General features: G+C 44.8%; 1 protein-coding gene and 1 long non-coding RNA gene across 3 annotated transcripts in view; one reads left to right on the top strand and one right to left on the bottom strand.

The window, feature by feature from the left end:
• Nucleotides 1-22346, top strand: part of HTR4 (5-hydroxytryptamine receptor 4) — an 85778-nt gene that overhangs the window by 4061 nt on the left and 59371 nt on the right. For both annotated transcript variants that reach the window (XM_015876096.2, XM_015876097.2), the window contains exon 2: nucleotides 19234-19315. In XM_015876096.2, coding sequence (XP_015731582.1) covers nucleotides 19290-19315 — 26 coding nt within the window. In that variant the 5' untranslated portion in view covers nucleotides 19234-19289. The remainder of the gene's footprint in view (nucleotides 1-19233; nucleotides 19316-22346) is intronic.
• LOC107320353 lies at nucleotides 190-3477 on the bottom strand. The gene is made up of 3 exons (XR_001558228.2): nucleotides 3431-3477; nucleotides 3104-3210; nucleotides 190-2907 (listed from the first exon to the last, which is right to left on the bottom strand). It is a non-coding gene; the product is annotated as an uncharacterized LOC107320353 (long non-coding RNA).

Genomic DNA, 22346 nt, shown 5'->3' with positions numbered 1-22346 from the left:
ATGGTGGATCATCCATTCCTGGAGATACTCAAGCAAGTTCATTTATATCACCTGCCTTATTCTGATTTTACACAGGGCTTGTTTTAGCTGCTTCATTTTTTTGTCAGTAAAAACAAGCTTCAAAAGCATCTGTCAGATAAGAAGCCTCAGGCTGGTTTTCTACTGTTCCAGCAAGACACAGAGCCTGAATGTTACTGAGGGTTACACTGGGAAGTGTTGAAAGTGTGACTGAAAACTGGTTGGCTCAAAGGAAGCAAGATCTCATCTTTTGTTTTGGTTTGCTTTTTTAAGCTTGGCTTTTCTGAGAATTGATCTCAGAGCAGCTCGTGTTGCTCAGTGGCATTGAAAAGAAACCGATCTAAGCTGAATCTGAGCTGGTTTGTAAACCAAATTTGGTAGAAGTGTGCATACACTGAGCATCAGAAACCAAAAGGTCTTGAGAGACAGTTAAAGAAAAACCTGTCTTTTTTGAATGGAATCCAGGATTTGCTCTGAAGCCAGTATTTCTGAGGGATGGTGCAGGTAGCAGGTGGTTGAGTACCTGGGTCTTCAGCACCCTTAATTTTAGGAGATTTACAGAGAAAACCTTTAATCTGAGAAGGGACGATAGAGTCATTGTGCTGTGGGACACTTGTGAGGTGCATGGGACTCTTGTGGTCTGGCTGTGCTTGCGATGTGCAGAGCTATGAGTCTGAGCTTCCTCCCTGCCCTCAGCCCAGCTGCTGCTGGTGGGAGGTGGAGTTCACCTCCCTTCCTCCTCTTTGCCTTCATTCACTCACTTATGAGCTTTGTATGTCAGGGGAAATTCACAGGAGCTGACTCAAATCTAGTTGCAAAGACACCTTTTATGAAAGCATGATTTTCTGAACAGTCCTCTTGGCTCATTCATTGATAGATCCCACTGTAACAGCTCTTGAAAGAAAAAGCAGCTCTATCTGCAGCCCTGTTTACATTTAATAGGATATAAAGCAAACAATACTTGCACTATGTGAGAAATAACCAGGAAAGTAGGAAACCAGAAAAAGGGAATTTCCTCTCTCCTACCCGTGATTTCCTTGATCTGCTGGGAAACTCCGACCAGAAGGAAGCAAAATGGGTCTCCTCCTCCAACACCACAGTGCACAGGTGACAGTCTGCCATGGAGTCAGGGCAGCTTGGGTGCCTCTGTGCAAGACAAGGCTTGGGCTCATGGAGGAAAGCATGGCCACAGGTGCTGAGCTCTGCCTGCCTTGTCCCCAGCAGCATCACGGAGCACTGTGTAGATCCTCCCTCTAACACCTGCAGCGATCCCTTGGGATACCTTGTATGAGATGTTCTGGGGGCCACGGTCTCATGGTTTCCTAAGGTGTTTGTTCTAACTCATGTGTTTACATCAAGAAGTGCCGACATCGAGATTTGGGTTGTTTTTGCCTGGAAGTGTTGATCGCCTCTTCAACAAGAACTTTTAAAAAGTCTTTGTTCTGGAATGATCACAGAATGGAGCCCGGAGTGATCTCGTGCATTACAATGCCATGACAATGCCATGCCAATAAACTGTCATTAAACTCACGATGCTGTCATTGTTCGGTGTACAAAAGCTGCCTGGTAAATACAGATTGCATGAAGAAAGGAAAAAACCTCCTATTCAGCAGATTGGCTTCCCAAGAGTTCTAGGAGACATCACAATGAATTTGGAAGGAAAGATGAGGGGAAAGTGGCTGCCTGCACCGGGTGATATCTGGCTGCCAGCACCACGCAGGTGAGAAGGGCCGTGCCCTGGGAGCAGCACCATTACTTACTCTTAGCACAGGAGATAAGAGTTGCCAGCAGACGGACTGCTTCTCTTTGGCTCATCTGCATTTATTGCCACCCCAGGAGCTTCCTCACCTTCCCCCCTTGGCATCACCACCTGATGGAGCTGGAGGGATTCTGGTATGTTCGGTTCTGTGGTGTTTTCCAGTTGGTTCCTCTCCCTTCCACAGCTTCATTCTTCTTTAGCAGCCATCTCATCCTTCACTACTCTTCAGGTCCACAGGCGTTTATATTACTGCTATTTTTGATTTAATAAAACAGCAACATAAGAATATGAGCAATGAGAGCCCCTCAGATCAGGGATCCAAAACTGGGGAGCCCACGAGAGACTTAAAGTTCTGATCTTGGCGCAGAAGAACATTTTTAGGTGATGAAGAATTCCAAAAGCCTGGCTAAAAACAGCAGCATCCCAACGACATGTGCAGAGAAAAATGACAAACAGAGCATGCACTGCTTATCATCCCTCATGGGTGTTCTAAATCCGAGCAAAAATAGCACTGGTGTGGGGCAGCACCAGCATCCACATCGCCTGTGGGTGATGGGAATGACTCCATCCCTCCAGCTGTCCTCTGGGTTGCTCTCTGCAAGTGCTTCACTTAGACAGGGAATACCTAGCTGGAGTTTAAATTCCTTTGCCTCTCTGCACTTTATTAAGCAGCGAGCGAGTTGGGATTTCTTTCCCACTTGAGTTAAGGAAGGCGGTGCTGCTTATCTGCGTTGCTGTTAGCAGGAGAGGTGCTGCCAGACTATCCGGAGCCTCTCCTCTTGTAAACGTGTCTCTGGCCTCAGCAGGCAGTGCTGAGTCCCACCGGCAGCAGCTGGCAGTGCTGCATAGTGTGGGCAGCTCTGCTGAAAGGAGAGCAGTAACGGGTCGGTGTCTGCTGGGGGCAGGAAAACAACTCACTGCGGAGAGGTGGCCGGATTTAGGGCAGGCTGTAGAAACACCTCTGTGTATTGCCCTGGGAGAGGACATAGGGAGAATGTGGAATCTCCATCACTGATTGCCATCTTCAGGAGGCTAAAATACAGCTGGTTGTGATCAAACAGCTCCTGAGGGTCTGCCTCAGCCCCTCACCCTGCCTGGTTTGTCTCTCCATGACCTAAGAATCTGCCCAACTAGAAAGAAACATGGAGCTGTGATAATCAAGTGACAGACCTGACTTATTTTCATAGAAGCTCTTCTAGATAAAAAAAATGGGAACTTTCTGTGGGAAAAAATATGATTTCATTGTAACCTGCTTTTATTTCATTATTGTTACTGGTTAAAAAAACCAAGATCACAAAGAAAACTCATGGGGGAAAAACTGCTTACAGGTTCTGCTGGCTTGAGGATGGTATGCAGAGGCTCCATTGGATCTGCGTAGCTGGAAGCCTTGGGCACTATTCTCCATTAGGATGCTCCTCCCTGTGAATACAGACCTACCCAGAGGTTGAGCAAACAGAACCCAGCCAGGAGATGTCAATGAATGACTTTCCTCTTTATCTCTCTCCCTGTCAAGAAGGCTATTTTTCTTAAGTACACCTTCTCTCACTACATACAGGTCTTTATAAGAACATTTCCCCAGTTTCTATGTTAGCAGCTGTAATTATACAAAGGCAAGGTAGAGGGATAGCCAGAGGTTATATAGAAGGCACTCACCAATGATGAAGCTCACAGCAGAAACTCCACACAGGAGCAGTCTCCAGAAAGAGATGCTGCCTTAGTGGTGGTCAGCCCTTAAATGGGATCTAGGAGAGGTGGAGTCAAGCTTCACCCTTTCCAGGAGCACAGCTGAATTACCTTCACCTGTGCTCCCACAGCTGACCTGTCACTTGCCTCAGATGGTTAATCAGAGCTTCAGGCTGTGATTAACAGTTCCCCATACAGCGGCATACATGCAGATGCAAGGTTGTGGGTAGCTGCCAATCACAGCATTTACTGCCTATTGTAATGTCCCAACACTTTCCCTCCTCTCTCAGCATCCCAAAGCAATTAACAGGAGATTCAGCTGCTGCCTGAATGGATAGATGTTCAGCAATCTTCTTTAATTCTTTATTTACTGTAAGATAAGCAGGAAAAAAAAAAATGCAGCATCAGTTCCTCTTCTGAGGGTGGATTAGTTCTCACATCTCAGATTCTCTCCCTGTGCTTTCCCTAACGTTATGTTGCTATCTGATGTGTTGTGATGGAAAACAGGCTGGAAAGCATCTGATTGCTGCCTGTCAGTTCCTCGAGTGAACGTTTCAGAGGTAACTGGCATGGCCAGAGCTGAGCTATTCCCAATCAGTGTTTGGAACTGATAGCATCCCTTCCTGTGTTAGACAGCAGCTTGTGCCAAGCGTGCTGAAAATTTGCCTCTGGATCAGTCATAGAAGGGCATGATGCAACTTAACACTGCACGAAGAGAAAAATGAAATACCTAATCCATTGCTTTTAATAAAAGCGATTTTTAGCAGGGGAGATGGGATGAGCCAGTGTCACGGGTGGGGCCAGCAGTGGGGCTGGCTGAGGAAGGGGGGAGATGGAAGTGAGACACAGACTGATGGAAGGGCCGGGAAAGCAGGGCTCTGCTTTATCAACCTGTATTTCCCTCCTTAAACTGCTCCTTGAACATCTCTGCCTCAGGAATGAAGTGCTATGCTGTGAGCACAGGCATCAAGACCTGACCTTATAGAAAAGAACCATCACAGAAGCATCACTGACATTTCCTCTGAACACTGTGTGCTGTAACAGACATCCTCTGTTCCTTGTAATTGAGGGGTTATGCCTGAGCGACCCCCTTTCCCCATCTTCAGAAAGCAAAGAGAGCTGCATGCAGGAGACCAAAAATAGTTTGGAAAAGGAAGGATGCTTTTGGAAGCCTTTGTCTGCAACAGTAAAGCACAGCCTGCAAACTGCGAGGTGACCTGTCTGTATGAGAGTGCTCTGTGGGCTCTGTGCAAAGAGTGGGGCAGTAATTACCTACTGCTTGTTTGCAACCTCAGTGCTTTCTGCATGTGACTGAGAGCTGCACGCACAGCTGGGAGGGTGCGAAAATGAAAGCAGTTTTGGGAAGCAAGTTCGGTGATGTTAATACAGTTGGGATCACTGAGTTCAAGGGCAGCAAGGCCTGAATTTCCATTGAGGAAGCATGAGCACATACAGGTTGTGGTGCTCATCAGCTCAGAGCACACGGGGCACTTAGTTGCATGCAGTAGCATGAAGGGATGCTGCAAGTGATGTCACCTCAGTGAACCACTCTATTAAGTTTCAACAACTCCCACAGAACCTCCTTCTTGCATCAGTAGGGCTGTTGGGAAAGATCTCAGCAAGTCACCTGTGCAGGAAGCATTAGAACATAAGATCCAATTGGTTATAAATGAAATTCACATTTAACATTAACAGCAGCTGCAGTGTGACCTCTCCTGTCCCTCCCCAGCCTCCAGTCTAACCCGTACACTCCTCAGCCTTTTTTTCTTTCATTATTTTATGTCTTTTCTCACAGTTGTTTTAAATCTTGCCTCATCTGGCACAGCTGTCTGAGCTACGTGGGGCCTGGAGGCAGCTGCTGTGTGGCACAAGGAGTCAGGAGGTGAGGGCTGCAGCCCCTGGAAAGGGGATGGTGGGGCAGCAGGGCTGGCACGGAGCTCATCACTGTGCCAGAGAGATGGCCCCACTGCAGCCCAAAACAACATTCCCATCTTTTGCCTTGTCCTGCAAGTCAATGAGAAGCAATTTTGCTAATACAATGGACTGGAGCATCTAATTCAGTTTGCTGTTTAGTCATGAGCATCTTCTAAAATTCTCGTGCTCTGGTAGGAGCTCATTATGCAGCTGGAAAAATCACTTGGCAAAGAATGTTATTTATGCATTAAATCTCTTCTACCTACATACACGTATTGCTTACTACTGATGTATTTGCTGGATTTTTTCCTTTTAATTATTATTATTTTAAATATGAGGCAACCAACCCAGTTACTGCTAAACTGTTTATCATCCGAGCTCCTTAATGCTAATGGCTTGTTAGGATTCATGCATTCTTTTGGTTTTACCCCTTCCATGCTGCTGAGCATAGGGAACAGACACAGCCCACCCCGAGCAGCTGGTGAGTTAGAAGCAATGAATATTGATGCAAAAGGGAACTTGTAGAGCTTTTTATTTGCTTAAGCCTTTGTGTGTGTGTGTGTGTGATGAATATGAAATATTAATAACCACAATTATGATAAAAACAAGCCATTGATAGCAGCACTCGGAGATCTGTGAGCTACAATTCATTTCTAAGGGATTTGTGGGGAGTTTATCAGCGCAGCTCCATTAGCTGGATCTCTTGTCCTGGTAGCAATCACATGTAATTCTAATGAAGGAAATAGGATGAATTGATGTAGGGAGAGAATCAGCTCCATGGTTATGACATCCCTAAGGAATAATTTCCTAAAGAGGAAGGTTAGGACCCACTGAGAAAGTACAGTACTGCATGAATCATGAGATTATAGGGTAAAATATATGTGGGGAAGTATGTTACTACAGATATATGAACATGGAGGGATTGTGAAGGTTTGCAGGGGATGAACAGCTTGAGCAGTACTCAGGGTCAGAGGTAATGGGAGAGGATTCCAGCACAGTGTAAGCCAGGATTTCCTTGGATCAATCTGGAGAAAATGAAAAGCACACTGTGTACAGCAATCCCACTCCAAAGGAATTATGGCTGTCCAGAAGATAGAAGTCGTTATGTTTAATAACAGAAGTTTACAAAGTCCCGTAAAAGCTTCTTAAAGTGAGACAAGTGTTACTATCCATAACTGCTCCAAAGCATTCATCCATTTGCTCATAGAGCGAATAAACATTCCAACAATTACAGCTATCAGGACTATGCTTCTGGCCCTCTGGGAGGGACCTGCTTTTGTTTATAGCTGTTTGAAGCCATTCTCACTGTTCTGCTTTACTTCTTTTAAACACCGTGGTTTCCTCTCAGGCCATTTATCTAGACACATGAAAAGAAGGTTTCAGCCATTGAGTGGAGGTGGCTGGCACAGGTTGGCTCCAGGGCAGCCGGGCACTTAGATGTGTGTGGTCCAACAGAGATGTGAGCACAGTCTTGGTGAGCACTTCCATAAGCTTCAAATCTGGATTGATGCAAACCTGTGGGCTTGAAGCACGGCCAGAACTAACAGAGTTGAGCTAATGCTCACCTTCCTATACGTCACTGTGTGAGCAGCAGAGTGGCTGTGGGGCAGACATGGGGAGTTGGAGGTGCAGCTGAGGTGGATGCTGCACAGGTTATGCCCAGGTGCACACCATGGAGAGAGTGGAGGACAGCCAGGGCAGCTCACCCTGAACACAGGGTATCTTTGCATGCACCCAGGCATGCTCAGAGCACACCCAAGCAGCACGTGCTGATGCTTTTCTTGCACTAACATTGCTAGGCTTTCCATACTATAAGCAGCGCTTGTCCTTGCAGGTGGATCCATAACTTCTCCACCTTGTACATTATACAACACAAGGAAATAGGTTTTTAAAATTCTCTTTATAATAATGTTTGTTTAGGCTGTCTGTATTTAAGCTGACTGAAGGTCAACTGAATTGTGCCAACAAAGCATCGTTTCCAGAGGGCAGGTGGTTCTCCCCAGATGCCTGTCTACAAACAAGCTCACAAGACCTCAGACATGAGTTATCTCCAAGATAAAAGGCATAGCTCAGGGATGGGAGCTCTCCTTCAAATGACAAAAGACATAGCTCTTTTGTGAGCAGAGAGGAGCTCATTCTGACATGAGATGTCGCAGGCTGAGCACCCCAGGCAGTGCCCACAGATGCCCCCAGCCCAGCACACCTCTGCAGGGATCTTCGTGGCCCTAAGCTCACCTCGTGCTCAGTGCTGTCATGGCTTGTGCCTCCGGTGCCACTAAATGAGAGAGGCTCTGCCAGCAGCAAGCAAGGGACATACGCACACTCCCTGCTGTTGTTCTTTTCCTGTGGCTCTTCCTTGGTTGTCCCAGCTCCACTCACACCCAGCTCTTTGTGGGGACTTGGGACTGTCCCATTAGCATCACATGAACCAAGCCCTGGTTGGCTTTCTGCTCCAGCCCTGGGAAACATGAATAAAAATGCCTCTCAAGCAACTATCTGCCTTTGTTTCAACAACAGTGACATTTCTTGCCATGCATCCAGGCTGTATTTTGGACCTTTACACACTGCAGTTGGCAGTCATGTCTGGAACTTGTTTCCTGACAAGAAAATTTATTTTTGACTAATTTTGTTCATCACAACTTCTAATTAGGGACGAGTAGATGTTTTTTATTTACTTCGTGATGGATGGGGTAAGTATGAGTACAAGTCGGTTGTTTCATTAGCAGTGGAGGGGGGTGGGGGTGGGGGGAAGAGATATAAAATAGATCCTTTTGCAAACACCCACATAGAAAATTTTAAAAGCAGTCTCAAAATATTAAACTGCATCTGTAGGCTGCAGCTCATCTTTCTCCTCCACTGTGTATCACTGTACTCCATAAAGGGAGGACAAAATGACAAAATCACAATAGCAACTTTTAAAGCTCCTTTCTGTGCACTTATAAGCAGCTCCACAATGTGCAGAGCAGTGCTGTGTTATTCCCCACAGTTGGGTACTTGCTGTGCTGCTCTGTACGTGCCTGGAGGCAACATGGTCCAGCCTGGAGCATGTGATGATGAGCTGAGCAGGGTGTGGATTTCCCACTGCATCTTCTTCAGTGACACTCACTGAGTTTTGCTTTCCAGTTCCTATGGCATAGTTCAGATTCTCTGCTCAGAGCTGGTCACACCCAGACCCCAGCTGATGCGTACTGGATTTGACTAGGGTTGGGCATTACAAGTATCGAGATCATAGAGGAGCAAGGCTCCAACAGTATGGCAGAAATAAGGGAATATCTGTAAAAGAAAGAAAAGATGAAAGAATTAGGAAGACCACACTATCAGTATCTACAAAGTATATATGACTAAAAGCTATTCCTTGACATTGCAAATTCAGAGCTTGTTAGTAACGAAAAACGCACAATTTTTGGTTCAAACTCTGCTGTTCCCATGAGCTTTCTTGCAAGTCTCTTCCTGTGCTAGGATATTGACAGAAAGCAAACCCTAAGACAGAAGAACGTTTGTTTAAATATGTGAATGCGTATTTTTGGCATGTTTCTGCAGTATTTTCCTTGCTGTAGTTTTAACAGGTTGTTATAAAGGGGAAACAAAGCTGAAAGCTCACCGTTGTTTTAAGAAGAAGTGCAGTGTAGTTGTTCATGATTCTCTGCAATGTTTCTGTGTGCCAAAAAGGAGTGGGTATCGCACACCTAGGACTGTGTCATTCTAGAGGTGGTTATGGATGCTGGAAAGTCAGGGGTGCTTTGCACTTGAGAATAAGGAGTGGACCTGCTGGCCTGATTTGCTCAGGAGTCATACCAAACTGCGTGTGATGCAACGAAACATCTGAGGCTCGACAGTATTGGTGCAATGCCTTGAAAATGCCATGGTCAGAAAATTCCCAGCCTGCTCAGCAGCCCTCCAGGGCATGTGGGACCCTCCTGGTCTTTCCTCATGTTCATTCTCTGGCTCCTCAAACTGAATGGGAAATTAGTTCTGTAAACGTTGCCAGAGGATATCATTCATTTAGCACGATAATACAACAGCAGTGGATTAGTCAAACAGTAATTAGTAACTGGTCATGCTATAATTAGAGAGTCTGGTGTGGTTGGCTACCTCATCCTGAATGCCACCAGAAAGTCAGCAAGCGTTTGGTTAAGCAGGGGCACGGCAAGCAGTGCTGGGGAACACACAGACCTTCCTTTTTGCATCCCTTTATCAAAGCTCCCAACAGCTCTCGAAAGTGATTACATCTCATCTGAAAGCACTTGAAGTCTCGGGGGTGGGGGGGTACAAAGGAGTAATGCTTTTCTCCCCTCTTATAAACTGGGAGAAAGAAAGTTCTGTTCCTCAAGCTGAGGTTTATAGTTTACTTGTGTGTTTTTTGGGTCTTTTTTCTTCCTTTCTTGTTATTTTAAGCATCAGGTTTTCACAGTCCTATTGTCTGAGCATCAGAAGTTTCTCTTGCTTAGACAGGCAGTGAGATTTTGCTGCTCTGTATGTGAAAGGAAAGAAAATATCTCAATCAGTTGTGAGTGTTCACAGAATTCTGCTGAATCTTGCTTCCATGGAACGATTTGCTGTGTTTCAAGAATGAAGGGCTGAAATCTGTGACTGGAGATGGCAAATAGCTACCAAATAATTGCCGCATACATCAGTCTGGATGCGTTACTCAGTCCTTGGGTGCTCCTGCAACACTTTCACGTTGCAATTTCATCTCTTCAGTCTACACTTTGCTTTCCACTAGCCAGGCTCTTCAGAGCAGCTCCCACTTCTGCTCTCCTGCCCTCAGATCAGCTCACAGCTCTCACCTTGCCATTATCTGCAGTGATTTGCCTTCTAATAGGAGCGTGTTCGGTCATAGTGCACTGCTGAACTGTGGCCAGTGCAAGTCAAAATGTGCTTCTTGTCTGAATTTGCCTGGATTCAATTTTCAGCCCCGGAAAGTATTCAGACATTGAATAGTATTGTTCTGTTTCTTGAGTGTGTACTTACAGGATACGCAAAGTTCTTCTTCAGCCTGTCCTGGAACAAACTAAATGGATTATTCTCCAAAAGAATTGCATTGTAAAAATGCATCTTCCAGTTCTTTCATCAGTCTTGTGGCTTTTCTGGTATGCATTTCCATCTATCCAACAGCTTTCTTATATGCCGACGTCAATATGGAGCAGCCGACTGCAGCCTGGTTACCTGCTTTCCCATTTCAAGATGTTCCTGAGAATTATATTAACCATAACAAATGGCATTAGGAACTTGAAATGAGCTGGCGATGAGCAGGGAACTCATGTCCTTTTCAGAGTTATTTATTTCCAAAGCCAGATTGCTCTTGTCCTGTAAATACTGCCTTATTTTGGCTGCCTCACCTCATCTGTACACAAATGCGTATTGTTTTCTTGCAGAATATATCCAAACAAACTCTAAATGAGCAGCAGGAAGCCAATAACAGATTCCCAAAGGACCACATAAGAACCAGAACTGTTGGGCAGTATTTCCCAGTTTGCATTCACATTTCAGGCTCCTCACTATACTGAGTTTAACTTGGCTCAGGAGTCCTGTACTGAGGTGATATTGGTCTTACTTCTTTATGAAAGCCTCATGTAGTACCAAATCAAATGCTTTTCTGAGATCACGGTATACAGCAACCTCTTACTGCAGCATTGCAGTTGATTAGCCCTGAAAACAGAAGGATGACAAGCTTTATTCTCCTCTAATCCTCACTGTATTGCCAAATTCTGCTTCCCATCTTTAATTATTAATTCACTGTACTCTTTATGAGGCATTTTATCACTGTGCTGGGGATCAGTCTTGGATTGATAGGTTTATAATTGCCTAGATTATCCATTTCATTATTTCAAAATAGTTACTTTTTGTTGTTGTTGTTAACTATGATGATCGAAGTGAACTGGAAATACAGATTGACCATATGCAACGTTCCTTACCCAGGGCTCTGAAAGATCTTTATAAAGTCAATGTTACAATGTCTGGACAGCTGGTTTATGGCAGAGGTTTGGAACTGGATGGGTTTTAAGGTTGCTTCTAATCCAAGCCACTGATTCTGTGATTCAATGATTCTATGAAACTACACTTCACTAGCAATGTGAAGTGAGATGCCAGTGCCCTGCTCCTCAACACAAGGAAAATGATGGCATGGGTTACGTAGTAGAGAGTTTGACGGAAAGCAGCCTCATGCTGTTTTCCAGGGAGTTACAGTCTGATATGAGCAGAATTTTAAAAATGCAGTTGGTCTAAGTATGTGTGCTGGCTGAAATAGCAGTTCTTTATGAAACAGTAGAAAATGAGCCATGTAACATCTCATCGCTGCTGGGTGTCTGGTGCCAGACGCAATTAGCGTCTGGACAGCTTGTTTTACCTGGAAAGTCTGGTTGATGAGAACTCACAGCCCACCTAAAGCATGTCCTGTCATTCTTATTTTGGAAATAACCTGCTGGAAGCAGCTTGCTCTGTGTGCTCATTTACTCTTTTCCCTCTATATGGAGTTCTGTGAAGCTCGCAGTTTTATCCGGTGAAGAGCAGTCTTCAGGGTCAGCCCTCAAGGTCTCATTGTGTCAAGTTTATTTTGGTTTCTTGTAGTGACCTGGGAATGATTCAGTAGTTCGGTAATTCAATTGAAGAGAAGCTGAAAACAGCAGCAGCATCTTGGGAAGTGCCCAGCTCTGCACAGCTGGTTATGAATTGCACTTCTTGACACGTGTGCTTCCTAAGCAGGGCATGACCTCAGTGCCTGGACCTGACTTAAAATGCCTGCTGTGGGATTATAGACAAGACCCCTTGTATCCCCAAACCCTGGGCAGCTGGAGCAGCCCAGTAAGGGAATGAAACATTTCAATTGCTTTCCCTCAGGAAAAGCTGTGTACTGTGGGGGTTTCCCTCTGACCGCCAACAGAGAAGCTCTCTGCTCTATTGCTCCTGTATGTAAGCAAGTGCAGTCATCTCAAAGTACTTCTGCTGCTGCTATGAAATGCTTAGAACAAGCTCTAGCCTGGGTAAGATCAGAGCCTGTGCGCTGAGAAAATATTACAGTGTGTTCCCTCTGCAACATCTCAGTCTTTTCAAGAAGTAATTATTTAATTAACCTTTTGACTTTCCCTGATGGTATCAGCTTCCTAACCAGAGAAGGTAATAGCCATGTGCTTTATAGATTTTGTACGGATCTGGAGAATCACATGTTCTCCTGGGGACTGTGATCATTTCAGCATGCTGCTCAACTGACTGACTTGTTAAGAGAGGCAGAGGCAGATGAGTTTAAGATGAATATTCTCAGCCAGTCTTCTCTCTGCACAACCTGTCATCTTTTAACGGTGTGAAGAAGTGGCAGTAGAGGCATGAGTCAGTTGGGTTGGTTACACAGATCTGCAGTTCTGAGGGGGTTGTCTCTCCTTCATTACTTAGAATGTCCCACAGATCTGTGGCTCTCCCAGCTCCTGCACAAGGACAGCAGAAAGCTTCTGGCTCAAGTCTTCCAGTAGCAGTTGTAGTTTAAGTTTTTTTTATGATAAAGGTAGTGAAGCACTTTAACAGATTTCCCAGGGAGGTAGTGGTGCCCCATCCCTGCAGACACCCGAGGTCAGGCTGGAGGGTCTCTGAGCACTGAGGGAGCTGTGGGTGTTCTGTTCATTGCAGGGGGTTGGACCAGATGGCCTTTAGTGGTCCCTTCCAACTCAAACGATTCCTTGAATTTGAATGGGTGAGACACAAAGCTTCTACTAACCCCTTCACACAGCTGAAATCACAGAACTAATTCTGCACACCTCTGCTGATTTCATTAGTCATAGTTCCCAGAAGTAATTTAAACAAATAAGTACACCTATGCCAGGAAACATTTGGATTTCTTCTCGAGTCATGATCCTGCAGATAAACGGTGGCAGGTGTCATGGTGCAGGGCTTCAAAGCAGTGGCTTGTTTCCTCCTTGCATTTCATGGGCCACAAAGCCATCTCATGGCAACGATAAAAACACAGAGAGGAATCTTATTCCAACACCATAAAATCAGTCATGTGCAGCCTCCAGATGGGGAGCTGAACATGTTCCTGGACAGTGCCTGCAGCCTGTCTTTGTCCTGGATCACCCCACTGTTTTGCCCCACTGTTCCCTCACAGCCCCTGGCTTCTGCAGACAGTATAGGAATCCATGTGGGGCAGAGAAACACATAGAAAAGGCTTTCCTGCAAGGAAGGGGTAGCCTCTGATAGCAAAATGCTGGCAGCACATCCATGGCTGGGATGAATGCCCTTCTTCATGGGCATTTCTCTGTTTGCTTTGGAGCAGGGCAGCTTTTTTAAAGCAGGAGCTGGAACCTGTTCTTGTTTAAGAGGATTGGGTCTGAGTCACTGCACACGTCATAGCCCACAGTGTCCCTGCTGGGCTGTGAGCTAACCTCTGCCACAGGAACACATCTCTCTGCAGTTCATTTGCAGTAGGAATGTGCTGTAGTGGCTAATTTATTAGAGAACTGGTAAAAGTAGGGGTCTTGATAAAGCTTGGTGAGGACAGGATCACTGTGTGCTGAGTTAATGATGCTGCTGGGCGCCCTGTAGTTCATCAGCCTTCTCATGAGTTGTGGTTTGCCTTCACTGCCATCACACCTGTGTCTCAGATGAAGGTTTTCTGCTTTCCTGGCATTTCTATCACATATTTATCTACTGTGTGTTTTCTTCTCAATGGACAACAAAGAAAATGTAGTTGATGGCAATTGTAGAAGGCACAGCCAGTGCTACTCTGGGGCACCAATCTCCATACTCTGGTTATTTGCTGGTGTGCTGACAACAGAGGAGCTGGAAAGTGTTCTAGGAAGGGAAAAAACGGCAGTGAATTGTAGGGAAGTTTTATGACAAGTCTCCAGGAATGAAGCCTGTTAGTCTTGTACAAATCCCTGTCAAACACACTTAAGGTTCTCCTGAAGGGATGAGTGGAGGGCCAGCACAGTACTGTGATTTAGACCTCCGTGGTGATGAGGGAACAACAACACTGGTTTGGCCATGCAAACACAAAACCAATTGTCCAAGTGTCAAGGAAATCATGCCTGTCTGCTTCCATCCCCACTGAACTCAGCTCCCTTCCTGCCTTCATTTATTGACTGATCTTCTGCTGTATCTTGGTCTTTCTGAGACCCACAGCCTCTCACTGGACTTTCTGTTGGCTTCCTGTGCTGAGGGCTTGATATTGCAGTGAAAGACTTGGAGCATTCTGATTACCAACTGGTAGTAACTGCTGAAGGTGAGAGCGTTGAGGTGTGAAATTTCATCATGCTAATGTCACAGCAAATAACTCCTCGAGTTTTATAGCTGTTTCCTCTCCTCAGAGCTCTTATACAAACATAGCTCGGTACACAGAAGGATCTCATACAGATGTCTCTGGAACAGAACAAAGTCACCCTTGAGCAGCCCATAGAAACTATACTGCTGTAAATACAGAAGTGAATACTTGGGTTTGTTTACATTTTGTTTTATTGCTATCAAGAGCTCTTTTTTTTTGTGACAGTGCAGAGCAGTAACTTGGAATGGGGGTGACAAGGCTGAGGGATGCTGGCTGCCAGGCTGTGCGTGCCAGGATGGCAATGGAGAAACACCTGTGTGTCTGCAGACACGTGGGACAAGGTGCTTGCTTCCACTATGACCCGCGCACCATCTGCGAGTCCTGCGTCACTTGGGGATGTAAGCCTGCTAAACTTAGCACCTATGGGTTGGGTTTGTAAAGCCACGAAGTTCCAAGAGTCATTTGGTAAAATAACCCTTCAGTGAAAGGACGCTTCTTGTCTTTGTTTATTCAAAGCTGGACTCCTTTTCCTTTTTTCAAGTGACATGTCAATTTGATCTTTTTACTTTTGCCCATTGAAGCAAAGGGCTTAACCTGCTGGAATGGTGTTCATTTAAAATCAGTTCAGCCTGGGAAGATTTTGTCCAACTGGCCTCTGTTTACACCTACTATTTCTCTGATGATGCTGAAGATGGAGCTACAGGAAAACTGACCCCAAATGTGAAATATGTTAGGAATCAGGGAACAGCTTTCTTATTCAGTTCCAGTTTTAATTTAGTGGATGTGCACTACAGAAAGTAAGGAGCCTCCTGAAACCATAGACTCATATGTTAGCAGTCTTTATTTATGTCAGTGAATCTCTGGCTTCAACTAGGAATCACAAATGCTAGAGGAAAGCTGAATGACTCCCTGTACTTCGAAGAATTTACTCTCTGAGATGTGGAGGATAACCATTTCCAGAGGAAGGCTGAACAAGCTTTCCAGAAATCTGTGACAGGCTCTTTTCATCTTCCTCCTCTGTTACCCAGTAACATCTGTCTCCAGGACTTCTATAGCAAAGACTGCATCAAGTCTCCAAATAGACAAGACTGGCAAAGGATGTGAGGGGAAAAGCCAATTTTTACCTTGAGTTTATAGAGAGCGGCATGAAGTCAGAGAACAGTAGGGATAAGTCCAGTTCTCAGAGTCAGAAGCAGCATCTTTTTAATATTCTCCTTCCCCCACTGTAGTGTAGAACAGCAGTATAACAGTATGCATCTGTAGGTGAAATGAGATGGGCTTTTCAGACTGCTCAGTCCACTCTCAGCACTGTTTCATTTAAAGTGTCACAAATGATGAAGCAGCACAATCCAGCAATGCGGGAAATGGAGGTGTAAGTTTTTCAGGAGAGTGACTCAACTTTTCTGTTGTCATCAGCTCAGCGGTGACAGAAAGTGGAACTAGATGTGGCTTGAGTGGGATGGGAATAAATTGGATAAAGAATGTGTCAGTGTCTCAGTTAATCAGTGCCTTGTAAGAAAAATTCCTCACAAGGTTGGCTTGGCTGTGGCTGTCACCTGGTGAGACACTTCCATTTCCACTGGGCAGAACAAGGCTCCTGGCAGCAGAACCCACCAAGGCCATGAGGCAGAGCAGGTGAGTCTGTGGCCAGGTAAGAGAGGACATCAGCTGTGCTGGCCAGCTCACTTGTGGTCTTAGAGAGCTGAATTTCTGGTTAGTATCTTAAAGCTACTGAGTAAAGGATCCCTAAGAGTCCCTACAACTTGCTTAGGAAGATACCCATGACCTTGTTCCTTTCTTGCATCCCATGACTGTGGAGGTAGTGGAGTGGAGAAGCAGATCTGGGGGACCATTGCTGTTCTGCCTTAGTGGTGTGCTGGGTGAAGGTATGAGGCACAAGCAGCTGATCTCCTCTTGACAGATGGGTGGCTTCTGATTTCACTGAATGCCATCAGTGCAGCCTTGCTGAGACTTGTAGCTGGATTGCTTTTCCCATGTCTGAGTGTCTCATGTGCAGTCAGCGATGACTAGGACTAGTCATTCACATATGGTATATCTGCTCTTTTTTGGTGGCACTGATTAGTGGAGAATAAAATGAGATGAAGAGTTCTTGTCACACAGAGGAGACTACAGAGCTGTCATGTCAACCTTGCTAAAGGTGCTGTGCTCTAAACCTTTTCTAGTCTAGTGCTTGGCGACCCTTTCCATGGCATAGGGATTGAAACTAGATGACCTTTGAGGCTGTTCTATGATTCTATGATAATACAATCAACTAAATATTCCACTTTGTTTTAATAATATACTGTTTGTGTGCTATTTCATGCAGGAGGGGCTACATGTGTGGCAGGCTGGGTAGCATGCAGGCTGAATTAGGAGGACTGTTGTCTCTCTGAGGCAAAGGACAGCTTCCTAATTGAGTATGAGCAATTACTTTAATAACAAAGAACAGCGCCAGGCAGTTAGTGTGAGCCAAATGTGTTTACAGAGTAATTCTTTGTGAGATTTTGCATTATATGGAATTGTGTCATTTTTCTTCGGGACTCCAGTTATTGCAAATCCCACCACTGTGATGTTGTGGGGAGAAGCAAAAGGAAAGAAGTCCTCTAAGATACTTAATGCTGAAGGGACGGGGGCTGGGGTAGGGCAGATGGGTGGCATCTTTTTGTTTCATGCCCACCCTCTGCTCTTGCTCACTCCCACACATACATCTTTCCCTTGCAGCTCAGAACTGTAACAGGTGTAAACTGCAGCAAGCAGCGCAGTGCGCTGCCTTCCCACTGTGACAGTGCGTGCTCATGCCCCTTTTCTTCTGCACAGCAAAGGAACAGTTTCCCTTGAGTCAGCATCAGATTCTCGGATTTTCTTTGTGGCACACCTGTGATAGCGCAGCTCTAAGACCAAGTGAATACCTTAGGCCTGGGGGCTGTTTCTGCCCTATCTGAGTTCCCATGGAGGAACCAATGAGCCCCTTTATGCCTCAGCCTCCTGCATGGCACACCAGGACGATGTCGTGCTTTCGAAGGCTGCAGTGAGGCAGAAGGAAGCGGTGCTCACCAGCTGTGGCAGGTGGAGGAGATGGCATGGATGCAATTTATTGCGTGTCCTGTTTGCTCTACATCTATCCTTTCTGAACTGACAGGACAGGAAAGAAAGGGCTCCTGCCTGGATTTAAATCAAAACACTGTATTAGTCCCATTCTTATGCATTTCCTTCAAATTAATTTCAATAAACTGAACTCCTATGCTAAATGAGCGATTTCAACTTGGAGGTTACTCAGGCCTCTTTGGAGATGAAATAATTAGGTTTATTTTTGTCCATTTACTTTGAGCTCAGAGAACATTGATTGTATTTTTATATCCCCAAAGAACATTTCTAGGATATCCTTCCTGCATCTTTGACAGGCAGCTGTCCCAGCAGCCTCCCAGGCATTTCATTCCATGGACCAACTCCAGAGCTGGAGCAGAGAAGATTGTTTATTTTCACCTCCAAATTAAAATCAGAGGTGATTTCTTAGGGACGCAGAGGTGACTTGATGCAAAATGTTAGATTTGTCATCCTTATATTTGCAAAACACAGTGGTAGTCTACGTGGTAAAGTCTTTCCTCAGATAAAACACTCTCTTGAGTAAGTTTTATTGGCAGAACTATGTATAGTCTATACCTTCTGAAGTGCTAATTCTGGTAAGTGCCAAACCAGGCCTGGATAGTGGGTGTTCATTTGCACGACAAACCTGGCATTGCATCCAGGAAGCCTGACTCAGTATTACTGCAATCTCTGAATCCAAGTAGCCACAATTACATTGTTTTCATTTGAGTTATTATTAATAGTGCTGTAGTGGTAGCGTTATCCTCGGCTCTCCAGAGAAACAATACAAGGGGCAATTAACAGCCAGAAATGCTCAGAAACACATCACCATTCTTTTTCCACTGAGTTAACAGCAGCAAACACACACACTCATTATTAGGATGGTGTATTCATTTCTCATGATGGATTTTTGATAGAATTAAAAGCCCCATTAATATTTATATCACTTAGTTTTACAGGGAGTAAGTACATTTATTTTAACTCGAGCTGCAAATCATTTAGTTCTTTGTAATTACAGTACCGCTATTAAGTATTCATAAGGCTATACAATACAATGTCGCAGGAAACCTGTTTTAATTTAGTTGTAAGTCAATGTTTTAATTTCATGTAAAAACAGAAACTAATTTACCAAGCATTCTAGTTTGTCTTTTCCCAGCCAGGTTTTGCAAATTTTCCTTAACTGATTGTATTTAAACAACTTCTTGTCTCTTTGAGTGTTTGTATGTTTGGAAGACTTAGGTCCTGTGCAGCTTCTGTGTGTGTATGCTGTGTTGTATGCACTTATAAACATAGGCTGGAAGAGGTCACTTATATTTAGGTATGCCTGAGCAGATAGCAGAGAACTGTGTTATGGCAACTCTTTGTAATGGTATGATTTCATTTTGACACATCTACTTAACCTCTGCTGTCAATAGAGACCAGATCTGAGGGGTGAAATGCAGTGCATGGGTGTCTTCACTGGGGTAAATGTGCACCCATGAGAGGACCTTTAATTTATAACTCTCCTTTTTAACTCTCTCCACTGCAGGACAAGGCCTATTCTATGGACATTGAACACCCAGCTACCTATGCTTACTGCCTGTGATGGAAGAGCTTGATGTTAATGTGAGGTAGGATGCTCTGCATGACTCCCGTACTGTGTCTCATCCAACCAGTGAGTTGCTATGGTGTGTCTGCAAAGCTCTGGGGTGTTCTTTTCTGTTTGCCTGTAGATTAAAGTCTTCATTTGTGCAGTGGTGCCTGATTTTGCTCTTTTATTTATGGATGTAAGGTGTGGCTTAGATGAATCTTGGACTTCCTTACAATAAGACAGATAAGATCTCATCAAAGACCAGGTATAAGTCAGTCTGCCCATGGCTGTTCCCAGGGCCTGGGGCTGGTGCTGGCTCTGCCATTCTCCCTTAGATGTGATCTGTGGGTTTTCTTCTGCAGGACTAGGGTTTGTCTGTTTGTTTCTTGGCCTTTTGACTGGCCAAGCAGACAGTGATGCTGAACTATGTGGGCAGCCGAACTTAAGCCCCACCAAACCCACTTTACACAAGGGTGTGAAACATCTGACCAGACCTGGGCTTCTGGCACAGACACAAGAGGAAGCAATATTCCAATAGCAATGAGAGGTGTGTATTTCCACCGAGCTTTCTTAAAATTAGCTCTAGGAAATATCTTTTTGTTGTTTCAAGCTTTAAATTCCAGAAGCAGTTCTTCACCCTTCCCCTGTCTGGGCACTCAGGTGACATGAGAAATGCCTTGGAGGAAATTGCACTGATAGAAACGTATGTAATCTGATCTTCCAGAAAACCTGTTCCTAATGAGTTACTGAAGGGAGATCAGGAAGAAATAGTACAGAAGAATGGGAAACAAGATGTTGCCCTTGAAGGGACCCTGACATGCCACGCTGTCCTTACAGCTTTCTAGCTCTTGGACTTGCCTCTGCCAGCTGCATCCCACTCTCTTCAGTTGTGTGCATAGAGAGAGATGGTGTGTCTTTAAAGATGATTTCTATTCTTAATGGATCTCCTCAAAGCATTGTGCTATCAAAGGAAACGTTTCTAGCCCTCATTCACCTACTTAAGCATCAGGAAAGTCACCAGTAACTCAGGTTGCTGCTTTAATGCACGCTTAGTGTGGCACGTTTATAACCTGCTAATCAATGCTGAAAGGTAATGTGTTTTACTTAATGAAATGTGTCCTGACTTTTTAATACCAGAAGTGTAGTTAAATGCATAGGCTACCAAAGCTGCTCCGTAAAGGGAATTAAGGTGCTGACACCAGACAATTGTCCCTACTTTTTTTTTTCCCTTGAAGGTGTTAGGAAAAAAGAATCAATTTCTGACAGCAATGAAAGAAAAATTCCCCCAAATACACTGCAACATTCATGGAAGGAAAACCTCTCAACTTAGCAACTGGGAGCTCAGATAGTACCTTACCTCACTCATGCTTTTGGGTCATGTTCTATTTGACTCTGATGGAGACAGGTGCTGGGAAGGTCTTGTATCTTTGAAAGTTTGGGCTGATATTTCCAATACTCCTTTCCAGCATTTCTGCTTCTTTGCGGTTGGATCGGTCCTTTGGTGTGTGGAGTTCTGCCACTGCTGGGAAAACTGCAGCTTAAGTGGAATATGCTCATTAAGCAAAGCTGATTCCTATCAGAATTAGGCTTTGTAAGCATCATTCTTCTTTCTTTCCAGTTGCAGTACTTCAGAGCATGCAGCACAGCACACCATGAGAACTGCTAGGGGGGATGAGGGTTTGGCTGCTGCGTGGATACATGTCTGCCCTGTCAGTTCACAGCCAGAAATGCCCTCTGCACAGCTCCAGGAGAAGGGTTTTCAGAGGCAGGTCCTGAAGAGGCTGCTGCGTTCTGCTGGGAATTAGCAGGTGCCACCAGCTGATCAGACCCTGGCAGATCTGACAGCGTGATTAGATGCTGAAAGGCAGCATAAGATATTCTCGGGGGTCTGATGAATGAAAAACTGTGGCAATTTGAAAGCTCTTCAGCATAAATATTGATTCACCATTGCCTGGCTGTTCTGATCAAACACTGTGGTCACATCTTACTTTCATTATACTTCAGGTTCAATTTTGGCTGTGTCTGTGTTTGAGCCGTGCTGATGCAGTCCTTCATTTCTCATGATTGGTGGCACATACAGACTTCCTTCTAGGTGTATAATTTGATCTTGTTTCCATCCTTTTCCATATTGTGATTTTTTGGCTTTCAGCATTTCGCTTGTCAGCTACCAGCAAGCAGCCTCTGCTTTATCCACCCTGATTTCAGCTTTTTTTGCTGAATGTTTTCTGTTGAAGCCAGAGGTTTCATGTGTGCCATCACAGTGTGAAGCCATGGTGGGAGTTCTCAGGTCCCCACAGGTCTTGGGGGTGCTCCCGTGGAAAATCCTCAGGGAAAAAGGAGCAAAGTGTGGGGAAACAAGATGCTGTTTGACAACGTGAGGACAGAAGCCAGAAGGACAGGTTGGCTTTGTTAGAGCTGAGCACTGTGGAAGCAGCACGCTCATCCTCCTGCCATTATATGGGTTTGATGCAGCGCCCCAGGGGATGCCAAGCCTTTCAGTGGGGAACAGCTTTACATCTCTCCAGCTATCTGAATGCTGCAGGCAGATTCAGCTTTACAGATGTTTCCTTTACGTGGAAGAAAATGGTTATGTATTTTACAAAGTGTGAGGCTAGAGATACGTTCCTGGAAATGTCTGACAGTCAGTGCTGGGACTTGTATTTATCACAGAGGGGTGGCAGGCCTCATTTTCTTTAATACTAGAGCTGAAAAATAAATGAGCCTGCAAGTATTTCTATTTATATTTTATAGGATTTTTCAATTTCTTGTGACTTGGTGATTGTTATTGGGAGCATTTATTATATGCAGTAGGTTAATGAGATACTGTCAAGTGGTTTGGAGTGAAAACTTGAGCCCTTGAATGAGCTGTAGAACAGAAAAAAAACAAAAAACCCTATTCTCTTTATTCTCCTCTTTTCAAGCAATTGTATAAAAGTATGTATCGATCATGTTCATAAGCAAATGTGAGATGGTCCTTCCGACTGCCCTGCTCCAGCCCAGCAGCATTTAATGCTCACTACAGCTGTTAGCTGCCAAGGGGCAGGAGCTCCTGAAGGTGCCTCCACCATTAA

This window comes from Coturnix japonica, chromosome 13 (genome assembly GCF_001577835.2).
Source record: "Coturnix japonica isolate 7356 chromosome 13, Coturnix japonica 2.1, whole genome shotgun sequence".
Taxonomy (NCBI): domain Eukaryota; kingdom Metazoa; phylum Chordata; class Aves; order Galliformes; family Phasianidae; genus Coturnix; species Coturnix japonica.
This window is presented reverse-complemented; position numbering and strand designations above follow the sequence as displayed.